The sequence below is a fragment of the Argopecten irradians genome, chromosome 5 (genome assembly GCF_041381155.1).
Source record: "Argopecten irradians isolate NY chromosome 5, Ai_NY, whole genome shotgun sequence".
Taxonomy (NCBI): domain Eukaryota; kingdom Metazoa; phylum Mollusca; class Bivalvia; order Pectinida; family Pectinidae; genus Argopecten; species Argopecten irradians.
The window spans coordinates 14,225,507-14,239,741 of NC_091138.1; the positions used below are offsets into that span (position 1 = coordinate 14,225,507).

A 14,235-nucleotide genomic window follows, 5' to 3' on the forward strand; every position below is an offset into this window, starting at 1 on the left:
CTTGCAGTAGTCATGTACTTGATAGTTTTTGGTCACAATATACTAAATTGATATACAAGAGGCCCACAGGGCCTGTATCGCTCAACTGGTTTGTAATGCCAAGTAATGTTCTGAATACAGGTTCATTGTTTCTTTTCTGAAGGAATTTGAATATTTACCTCTAAATCCCCTATTGAGCCCCACCCCTCCTGCCCCCAGGGGGTCAGAGCCAAAATTTATACAAGTTCTGTTCCCATTCCCCTAAGGATATTTGTGGCCAGATTTGGTTACAATCCATGCAGAACTCTAGGACAAGTAGCGATTTATAGGATTTACCTATCATTCCCCTATTGGGCCCCGCCCCTCCTACCCCCAGGGGGTCAGAGCCAAAATTTATACAAGTCTGTTCCTCTTCCCCCAAGGATGTTTGTGGCCAAATTTGGTTACAATGCATGCAGAACTTTAGAACAAGTAGCGATTTATAGGATTTACCTCTATTTCCCCTATTGGGCCCCGCCCCTCCTGCCCCGGGGGGTCAGAGCAAAAATTTATACAAATTCTGTTTCCCTTCCCCCAAGGATGTTTGTGGCCAAATTTGGTCACAATCAATGCAGAACTCTAGGACAAGTAGCGATTTATAGGATTTACCTCTATTTCCCCTATTGGGCCCGGCCCCTCCTGCCCCCGGGGGGGTCAGAGCCAAAATTTATACAAGTTCTGTTCCCCTTCCCCCAAGGATGTTTGTGGCCAAATTTGGTTACAATCCATGCAGAACTCTAGGACCAGTAGCGATTTACAGGATTTACCTCTATTTTCCCTATTCGGCCCCGCCCCTCCTGCCCCCGGGGGGGTCAGAGCTAAAATTTATACAAGTTCTGTTCCCCTTCCCCCAAGGATGTTTGTGGCCAAATTTGGTTACAATCCATGCAGAACTCTATGACTAGTAGCGATTTAAAGGAAATGTTGACGGACAGACGGACGGACGGACGACGGACACCGTGCCATGATATAAGCTCACCAGCCCTTCGGGCCAGGTGAGCTAATAACCACCTACAGAAATCAATGAGTTAACAACCAAATTACTACTGTGTACATGAGGTTCACAGACAGAAATTTTATATTCAAGACAAGTAAGTATTTCTCTGCAAAAAGTCCTGGTCTTTAATAAAACTATCAGCTACCAAAAAGACATTTTCCTATAAATCAACTGTGATATCCAATCTGATTAAAGCCAGCTCTTCAATACGCTTACTTTGATTTGAAGCGTATTGATATCATACCTGCCTACAAAGAATGAATACTTACCTCTGTATAATTCCAGCATCCTCTGATCTGGAGGACTGGCGATAAAGGTAACATTTTCAAGTTCAATATTAGCTCCATCATTGTAATTGATGTATACTTCTCTTGCTTCAACATGTCCTAGAATATCAATGTCTGGATGATTGTTTAGTTGGCCTTTGTAGTCTCCATTCATATACAGGTACATATCCGTCTCGTTAGTGAAATATAGTGACAGGTGTGTCTGGATTGTCCCGGTTGGCAGTCGTACCTCTAGCCTCTTACAGGTGTTGTTACGAACATCAAGAGCGACTATGGACTGGTTGACAGCGAGATAAGAGAGACAGAATCCTTTACTGGCTATTATATCAGTCATACAGTCCCCTGTACTCAAGATGTGATGGTTGGATGCCACATCAATGACCTTCACCCACATGTGGATGGTAAAACCATTAGGGCACCTTGTTCTGTCCAGTAGACAGCCATAATCAAACATTCTCGCTGTCTCGACCTCCCCCTCACGTACAGTTTGGACTGTACCAGTTGAAGTGTGCTGATGTTGTATCCCTTCACCTACAAATGTAATATATGACTAATAAATTTGTGTAAACTTGCAGGGGAGAAGTGAGTGGGTGGGTAGGTGGGGGGTAATTTATGATCTTCTCTTGACTGCTAATTAACAGAGAGAAATATTATCTCATTTGTTAGTCTTTCCATTTTATATACAAAAAATTAATTTTACGGTCAAATATACAGTGCAGTGTGCTGAATTCTAGTGTGAATCAGTACAACTGGACCTTGTTTACACTAACACCTATTTAAGCCAAGGTCCTTGTTTCTTTCAAAGTATTTGGTTGACCCAGATCATAACTAGCTCTTTAATCTGGTTCACTTAACTCAAAGATACAAACAACTGAAAGTTTAACCATGGCCCTCTGATTTTATGTTAACAAGGTTTAAATGTATCTGCAATGATCATCAATGGTGATTTTGGCAAGGAAAAATGAAATTTATCACTCAAAACCGAAATCACATGAAAGCCTTTTCATTTTTAGTATCATGTTCATTTTTATCCACTTATTCAACATGTTTAATTTGTTTAACTTATCTTAATGATTTATTGATAAACCTTGATACATTTTGAAATTAAAATAGTATTTCTTTTCTATGTAAATTTGAATAAGATTACCAAATATCTTCTGGCTGCCATCTGTTATTTGGCATGCATATGGATGTTGCTCCATAAATGTGAAGGTTTCCTTCCAAAGTCCTCCAAGTGAAATATTTGTAATGAAAGCAAACTGTACAGGGAAAAAATATGATTATTCGCAATAAACAAGAGTTGTTTGAGAACAGCCAAGCTCACCCCTGGCAGTCTTTAAACATCTAAGATCTTATCATGCCCATCAATGCCTCTATATCAAGGCAGAAATCAATGTCAGTTGTAAAGTTAAGTATGAATTGGCGCCTTGAGCATCTTGAAATTCTCAAAATTCTAATTTTCATCCTTAAAAAATTTGTCCATACTAAGATTTAAAATCCAATATCTTTGAATAAATCCACGTCAGACTCAGTTGTCAGATATAACAGTATTTCACAACTCGCACCAAAACTTTAACTTGGCCATTTCGGTGATTGCTGGTAGCCATTTCAACACATTACAGAAATCAATGTCAGTTGTTATGGATAACAGTATTTGATTTGAACTCTTGCACCAAAACCTTAATCTTATCCAAGTAAAACTGGATATAAAGTCAACCTGACTTAGCGACCACCTCTGTATAAAGACCACCTGCTTAAACACTACTTTATTTTGAGTTCCAAATAGTCAATTTTAACACAATCTAACCTGCATATAAAGACCACTTGGTTGTAAAGACCATTTTTCATGGTCACTTGAGTGGTCTTTATAGACAGGTTAGACAGTTGATAATTTCGTCCATGTGTGTTTTGACTGATGAAAAGAGTATAACTTTAGCAAGATTCAATTAAATTGGATATTATCTTTGCTTTTTCAGAATAAAGGAATCCGAGGAACATCCAATACACGACACCGAACGCTGACTAATATCCTCTCACCTGCCAAAAGTTTTGTCCGTCGGCACCATCAAATAAACCCCAAGTAACATCAAGGCCACTTTCCCATTGAAGGTCGACTCTATTACCTAGCTGATTCAGGCCTATCCAAGACAAAGCCACAGACTCTGTCTGGTTACCAGCCGTGGGCCTACAAAATAATGCAGGTATAACTTATAATAACACATGTCAAGTATAACAAATAATGACACATGACAAGTATAACAAATAATGACACATGACAAGTATAACAAATGATGACACATGACAAGTATAACAAATAATAACACATAAAAAGTATAACATATAATGACACATGACAAGTATAACAAATAATGACACATGACAAGTATAACATATAATGACACATGACAAGTATAACAAATAATGACACATGACAAGTATAACAAATAATGACACATGACAAGTATAACAAATATTGACACATGACAAGTATAACATATATTGACACATGACAAGTATAACATATAATGACACATGACAAGTATAACATATATTGACACATGACAAGTATAACATATAATGACACATGACAAGTATAACATATATTGACACATGACAAGTATAACATATATTGACACATGAAAAGTATAACATATATTGACACCTGACAAGTATAACAAATAATGACACATGACAAGTATAACAAATAATGACACATGACAAGTATAACATATAATGACACATGACAAGTATAACAAATAATGACACATGACAAGTATAACATATAATGACACATGACAAGTATAACAAATAATGACACATGACAAGTATAACATATAATGACACATGACAAGTATAACATATAATGACACATGACAAGTATAACATATAATGACACATGACAAGTATAACATATATTGACACATGACAAGTATAACAAATATTGACACATGACAAGTATAACATATAATGACACATGACAAGTATAACAAACACATGAACATACACATGACAAGTATAACAAATAATGACACATGACAAGTATAACATATAATGACACATGACAAGTATAACAAATAATGACACATGAAAAGTATAACAAATAATGACACCTGACAAGTATAACATATAATGACACATGACAAGTATAACAAATATTGATACATGACAAGTATAACATATAATGACACATGACAAGTATAACATATAATGACACATGACAAGTATAACATATAATGACACATGACAAGTATAACATATAATGACACATGACAAGTATAACATATAATGACACATGACAAGTATAACAAATAATGACACATGACAAGTATAACATATAATGACACATGACAAGTATAAACAAATAATGACACATGACAAGTATAACAAATAATGACACATGACAAGTATAACAAATAATGACACATGACAAGTATAACATATAATGACACATGACAAGTATAACAAATATTGACACATGACAAGTATAACATATAATGACACATGACAAGTATAACATATAATGACACATGACAAGTATAACATATATTGACACATGACAAGTATAACAAATAATGACACATGACAAGTATAACAAATAATGACACATGTATAACAAATAATGAACATGACAAGTATAACATAATGACACCTGACAAGTATAACAAATAATGACACCTGACAAGTATAACAAAAATGACACATGACAAGTATAACATAGACACATGACAAGTATAACAAATATTGACACATGACAAGTATAACATATAATGACACATGACAAGTATAACAAATATTGACACATGACAAGTATAACAAATAATGACACATGACAAGTATAACAAATATTGACACATGACAAGTATAACATATAATGACACATGACAAGTATAACAAATAATGACACATGACAAGTATAACAAATATGACACATGACAAGTATAACAAATATGACACATGACAAGTATAACATATAATGACACATGACAAGTATAACAAATAATGACACATGACAAGTATAACAAATAATGACACATGACAAGTATAACAAATAATGACACATGACAAGTATAACAAATAATGACACATGACAAGTATAACAAATAATGACACATGACAAGTATAACAAATAATGACACCTGACAAGTATAACAAATAATGACACATGACAAGTATAACATATAATGACACATGACAAGTATAACAAATAATGACACATGACAAGTATAACAAATAATGACACCTGACAAGTATAACAAATAATGACACATGACAAGTATAACATATAATGACACATGACAAGTATAACAAATAATGACACATGACAAGTATAACAAATAATGACACATGACAAGTGACAAGTATAACAAATAATGACACATGACAAGTATAACAAATAATGACACATGACAAGTATAACAAATAATGACACATGACAAGTATAACATATAATGACACATGACAAGTATAACATATATTGACACATGACAAGTATAACAAATAATGACACATGACAAGTATAACATATAATGACACATGACAAGTATAACAAATAATGACACATGACAAGTATAACAAATAATGACACATGACAAGTATAACAAATAATGACACATGACAAGTATAACAAATAATGACACATGACAAGTATAACATATAATGACACATGACAAGTATAACAAATAATGACACATGACAAGTATAACAAATAATGACACATGACAAGTATAACAAATAATGACACATGACAAGTATAACATAATGACACATGACAAGTATAACAAATAATGACACATGACAAGTATAACAAATAATGACACATACATAACAAGTATAAATAACAATAATGACACATGACAAGTATAACATATAATGACACATGACAAGTATAACAAATAATGACACATGACAAGTATAACATATAATGACACATGACAAGTATAACATATAATGACACATGACAAGTATAACAAATAATGACACATGACAAGTATAACAAATATTGACACATGACAAGTATAACAAATAATAACACATGACAAGTATAACAAATAATGACACATGACAAGTATAACATATAATGACACATGACAAGTATAACAAATAATGACACATGACAAGTATAACAAATAATGACACATGACAAGTATAACAAATAATGACACATGACAAGTATAACATATAATGACACATGACAAGTATAACAAATAATAACACATGACAAAAAGTATAACAAATATTGACACATGACAAGTATAACAAATATTGACACATGACAAGTATAACATATAATGACACATGACAAGTATAACAAATAATGACACATGACAAGTATAACAAATATTGACACATGACAAGTATAACAAATATTGACACATGACAAGTATAACAAATATTGACACATGACAAGTATAACAAATATTGACACATGACAAGTATAACATATAATGACACATGACAAGTATAACATATAATGACACATGACAAGTATAACAAATATTGACACATGACAAGTATAACAAATAATGACACATGACAAGTATAACAAATAATGACACATGACAAGTATAACATATATTGACACATGACAAGTATAACAAATAATGACACATGACAAGTATAACAAATATGACACATGACAAGTATAACAAATAATGACACATGACAATATAACAAAGTATAACATAAGTATAACAATAATGACACATGACAAGTATAACAAATAATGACACATGACAAGTATAACAATAATGACACATGACAAGTATAACAAATAATGACACATGACAAGTATAACAAATATTGACACATGACAAGTATAACAAATATTGACACATGACAAGTATAACATATATTGACACATGACAAGTATAACATATATTGACATGACAAGTATAACATATAATGACACATGACAAGTATAACAAATAATGACACATGACAAGTATAACATATATTGACACATGAAAAGTATAACAAATATTGACACCTGACAAGTATAACAAATATTGACACATGACAAGTATAACAAATAATGACACATGACAAGTATAACAAATAATGACACATGACAAGTATAACAAATATTGACACATGACAAGTATAACAAATAATGACACATGACAAGTATAACAAATATTGACACATGACAAGTATAACAAATATTGACACATGACAAGTATAACAAATAATGACACATGACAAGTATAACAAATAATGACACATGACAAGTATAACAAATAATGACACATGACAAGTATAACAAATAATGACACATGACAAGTATAACATATAATGACACATGACAAGTATAACAAATATTGACACATGACAAGTATAACATATAATGACACATGACAAGTATAACATATATTGACACATGACAAGTATAACAAATAATGACACATGACAAGTATAACATATAATGACACATGACAAGTATAACAAATATAATGACACATGACAAGTATAACATATAATGACACATGACAAGTATAACAATATACACATAACAAGCAAATAATGACACCTGACAAGTATAACAAATAATGACACATGACAAGTATAACAAATATTGACACATGACAAGTATAACAAATAATAACACATGACAAGTATAACATATAATGACACATGACAAGTATAACAAATAATGACACATGACAAGTATAACAAATAATGACACATGACAAGTATAACAAATATTGACACATGACAAGTATAACATATAATGACACATGACAAGTATAACAAATAATGACACATGACAAGTATAACATATAATGACACATGACAAGTATAACATATAATGACACATGACAAGTATAACATATATTGACACATGACAAGTATAACAAATAATGACACATGACAAGTATAACAAATAATGACACATGACAAGTATAACAAATAATGACACATGACAAGTATAACAAATAATGACACATGACAAGTATAACATATAATGACACATGACAAGTATAACAAATAATGACACATGACAAGTATAACAAATATTGACACATGAAAAGTATAACAGATATTGACATGTAACAAATAATGACACATGACAAGTATAACAAATAATGACACATGACAAGTATAACAAATATTGACACATGACAAGTATAACAAATATTGACACATGACAAGTATAACAAATATTGACACATGACAAGTATAACAAATAATGACACATGACAAGTATAACAAATAATACACATGACAAGTATACACAAATAATGACACATGACAAGTATAACATATAATGACACATGACAAGTATAACATATATTGACACATGACAAGTATAACAAATAATTGACACATGACAAGTATAACAAATAATGACACATGACAAGTATAACATATAATTGACACATGACAAGTATAACAAATAATGACACATGACAAGTATAACAAATAATGACACCTGACAAGTATAACAAATAATGACACAATGACAAGTTGACACATGACAAGTATAACAAATAATGACACATGACAAGTATAACAAATAATGACACATGACAAGTATAACAAATAATGACACATGAAAGTATAACAAATTGACACATGACAAGTATAACAAATATTGACACATGACAAGTATAACAAATAATGACACATGACAAGTATAACAAATAATGACACATGAAAGTATAACATATTGACACACTGACAAGTATAACAAATAATTGACACATGACAAGTATAACAAATAATGACACATGACAAGTATAACAAATAATGACACATGACAAGTATAACATATATTGACACATGACAAGTATAACAAATAATAACACATGAAAAGTATAACATATAATGACACATGACAAGTATAACAATATATTGACACATGACAAGTATAACATAATGACATTGACAAGTATAACAATAATGACACATGACAAGTATAACATATAATGACACATGACAAGTATAACAAATAATAACATGACACTGACAAGTATAACAAATAATGACACATGACAAGTATAACAAATAATGACACATGACAAGTATAACATAATATGACAAGTTAACAAATATTGATACATGACAAGTATAACATATAATGACACATGACAAGTATAACAAATAATGACACATGACAAGTATAACAAATAATGACACATGACAAGTATAACAAATAATGACACATGACAAGTATGAACATGACAAGTATAAATATACACATGACAAGTATAACAAATAATGACACATGACAAGTATAACAAATAATGACACATGACAAGTATAACAAATAATGACACATGACAAGTATAACAAATAATGACACATGACAAGTATAACATATATTGACACATGACAAGTATAACAAATAATAACACATGACAAGTATAACAAATAATTGACACATGACAAGTATAACATATAATGACACATGACAAGTATAACAAATATTGACACATGACAAGTATAACAAATGTTGACACATGACAAGTATAACAAATAATGACACATGACAAGTATAACAAATAATACACATGACAAGTATAACAAATAATTGACACATGACAAGTATAACAAATATAATGACACATGACAAGTATAACAAATAATGACACATGACAAGTATAACAAATAATTGACACATGACAAGTATAACAAATATGACACATGACAAGTATAACAAATAATGACACATGACAAGTATAACAAATAATGACACATGACAAGTATAACATATAATGACACATGACAAGTATAACAAATAATGACACATGACAAGTATAACAAATAATGACACATGACAAGTATAACAAATAATGACACATGACAAGTATAACAAATAATGACACATGACAAGTATAACAAATAATGACACATGACAAGTATAACAAATATTGACACATGACAAGTATAACATATAATGACACATGACAAGTATAACAAATAATGACACATGACAAGTATAACAAATAATGACACATGAAAAGTATAACATATAATGACACATGACAAGTATAACAAATAATGACACATGACAAGTATAACAAATAATGACACATGACAAGTATAACAAATATTGACACATGACAAGTATAACAAATAATTGACACATGACAAGTATAACAAATGTTGACACCTGACAAGTATAACAAATAATGACACATGAAAAGTATAACATATATTGACACATGACAAGTATAACATATATTGACACTTGACAAGTATAAAACAAATAATGACACATGACAAGTATAACAATATATTGACACATGACAAGTATAACAAATATATTGACACATGACAAGTATAACATATATATGACACATGAAAAGTATAACATATAATTGACACCTGACAAGTATAACAAATATTGACACTTGACAAGTATAACATATAATGACACCATGACAAGTATAACAATATTTGACACATGACAAGTATAACAAATAATGACACATGACAAGTATGACAAATATAACAAATAATATGACACATGACAAGTATAACAAATAATGACACATGACAAGTATAACAAATAATGACACATGACAAGTATAACATATAATGACACATGACAAGTATAACAAATAATGACACATGACAAGTATAACAAATAATGACACATGACAAGTATAACAAATATTGACACATGACAAGTATAACAAATATTGACACATGACAAGTATAACAAATAATGACACATGACAAGTATAACAAATAATGACACATGACAAGTATAACAAATAATGACACATGACAAGTATAACAAATAATGACACATGACAAGTATAACATATAATGACACATGACAAGTATAACAAATAATGACACATGACAAGTATAACATATAATGACACATGACAAGTATAACAAATATTGACACATGACAAGTATAACAAATATTGACACATGACAAGTATAACAAATAATGACACATGACAAGTATAACAAATATTGATACATGAAGTATAACATATAATGACACATGACAAGTATAACAAATATTGACACTTGACAAGTATAACAAATAATGACACATGACAAGTATAACATATAATGACACATGACAAGTATAACAAATATTGACACATGACAAGTATAACATGTAAATGACACATGACAAGTTTAACAAATAATGTCACATGACAAGTTTAACAAATATGACACATGGCAAGTTTAACAAATATTGACTTTGGTTTGGTTTGTTTAGTTTTACGTCCTATTAACAGCCAGGGTCATGTAAGGGGACGTGCCAGGTTTGTTGGTGGAGGAAAGCCGGAGTACACCGGAGAAAAACCACCGACAGCGGTCAGTACCTAACAAAAATGACCCATGACAAGTAATACGAACCCGACATTGACCAGAGGTAGGGCTATGTGGTGACACATGACATCTTAAACACTCGGCCACCGCAAGTATAACAAATATTGACACATGACAAGTATAACAAATATGACACATGACAAGTATAACAAATAATGACACATGACAAGTATAACAAATAATGACACATGACAAGTATAACAAATAATGACACATGACAAGTTTAACAAATATTGACACATGGCAAGTTTAACAAATATTGACACATGACAAGTTTAACAAATATTGACACATGACAAGTATAACAAATATTGACACATGTTAAGTATAACAACTTGTTCTACCATGGACTTGGTCAGGGTATCTTGAGGTTGTTAGGGAAAAGACAACTAGATATATGGTAAGCAATGACCTAATAAGATGCATGGTATGTAACACACTTATCATGATTCATAGTTGAAGTAATAAAAATAATCATAAAAATAAAGTAATAAAGTTCAAAGTATCACTATTCCTTCCAGTACAGCAGAGTTATGTATTGACTAGACCAGATTAACAACCTTTTAGGACTCAAGATTCCTTTTTCAATGTAACTGTATGAGAGAGTGCACATCAGGTTACCATTCATTTTATGTGCTCTTGTTCCCATTAGACTGATACTTTTTCTATGTTCATAAAAACTATTAATAGGTACAATCATATAGACAAAAGAAGTATTACACAAGATCTTTACAACAGGTACAATCGTCAATATTCTTTATTTGCATATTACAGAGTTATCTTCCCTTGCAGGTATGTATTTATTGTTACATCATGTTTTAAGATGATAATGTAATTTTTCTACAAAAAATAATGATGTTGCAATCGATACCTACCCTAAAGGGAGATAACTGCAATATGTAACAAGTACTCATTGTAATGGACACCATTACATAGTTCCCCAAACGCACCCCCAATTGCAACAAATCAAGAATGCAGTTGCACAGTGTATATGAACATCTTGGGAAAGTTTTAATGTACTTCTATATAGGAATTCAGGTTCTCCTAAAATGTACATAACTGCATAACTCGTTGATCATGACCCAGGACCTGGCCATGCCTTGTACCTGCGTATAGTGCGCACCCCAACTTTTTACTTGATAATTTATGAAAAAAAGTGTGCACTATATGCGCAAAAATATGGTAAAACAAGGCTTTATTTTCAGAGGAATTGATTTGGTAGTTATCATGACTGTATGGCATTCCTTAAAATTTTAAGTTAAAACCCCCATTTACAAATTCTCAGTGAATTGCTGACGAAAACTTGAAAACAGGAAGTTGGCCCAGTGACAATCTTTTAAATTTTTTATCAAATTGATCAGTATCCCTTAATACCACTATATTCTAATTTTTATTGAAATCGGACCAAAATATAAAAACAGGATGTTAGCCAGCAGCCATCTTGGAATATCAAAAATATTTACGAAAAAGTTTTTATGTTGATCGCCATCCCTTAAGACCCCTGTAGACCAATTTTCATTGAGATCGGAGATCGAAACCTGATGAACAGGAAGTGAGCCAGCGGCCATCTTGGAATAGCAAAATCTTAATAAAAACATTCGCATGTTGTTCGCCATCCCTAAATAATCCTATAGACCAATTTTCATTGAGATCGAGGACCGAAACCTGAAAACAGGAAGTGGGCCAGCGGCCATCTTGGAATACCAAAATCTTTACAAAAATGTTTGCATGTTGTTCGCCATCCCTTCAAAACCCTTTTTACCAATCTTCATTGAGAAAGAAGACCGATCCCTGAAAACAGGAAGTGGGCCAGCGGCCATCTTGGAATACTAAAATCTTTACGAAAATGTTTGCATGTTGTTCGCCATCCCTTAAAACCCCTACATACCAATTTTCTTTCAGATCGGAGACCGAAACCTAAAAACAGGAAGTGGGCCAGCAGCCATCTTGGAAAACCAAAATCTTCACGAAAATGTTTTCATAATGTTGCCATCCCTTAAAACCCCCATAGACCAATTTTCTTTGGGATCGGAGACCGAAACCTGAAAACAGGAAGTGGGCCAGCGGCCATCTTTGAATACCAAAATCTATACAAAAATGTTTACATGTTGTTCGTCATCCCTTAAAACCCCTATATACCAATTTTCATTGAGATAAGACCGAAACCTGAAAACAGGAAATGGGCCCTGGCGACCATCTTTGACTTCCGGTTTGGAAAAAAAACCTTTATGCACAATCCCACACCCTAATGAGTATGTATGTGAGGGTTTTGTGATAATCGGCCCAGTAGTTTCATAGAAAAGCTGCGGAAACCCGTGCGGCGGAAGAAAGTGGAAGACGCCCTTCGAATTTGCGAATTCAAACTCAACAAAAGTAGCGGAACAATATCAATTAACCAGATATTTTCAGCACTAATATCGAGAATAATCAGGCATAGAATTCGATACCAGGTAATAAGAATTTCCTGTAACAGTTGTGATAGGAAAATATTGCGATGTGAGTAAATAAATGTTTAATTTTCTTTATTCTGATTACATTTCAAAATCTGATGATTTGATCCCGAACATTCCAATGAGGTCACTTTTTAGTTCTCTATGAGCACGGGTGTTTCGACCTTGCAAGCTGACGTTTTGA

The 14,235-nt window shown here is 31.9% G+C and overlaps 1 protein-coding gene across 1 annotated transcript in view; it reads right to left on the bottom strand.

The window, feature by feature from the left end:
* Nucleotides 1-14,235, bottom strand: part of LOC138322943 (uncharacterized) — a 78,910-nt gene that overhangs the window by 52,291 nt on the left and 12,384 nt on the right. The window contains exons 5-7 of the mRNA XM_069267202.1: nucleotides 3,340-3,487; nucleotides 2,450-2,561; nucleotides 1,285-1,833 (exon numbers count right to left, since the gene is read on the bottom strand). Of these exons, the coding sequence (XP_069123303.1) occupies nucleotides 1,285-1,833; nucleotides 2,450-2,561; nucleotides 3,340-3,487 (809 nt within the window). The remainder of the gene's footprint in view (nucleotides 1-1,284; nucleotides 1,834-2,449; nucleotides 2,562-3,339; nucleotides 3,488-14,235) is intronic.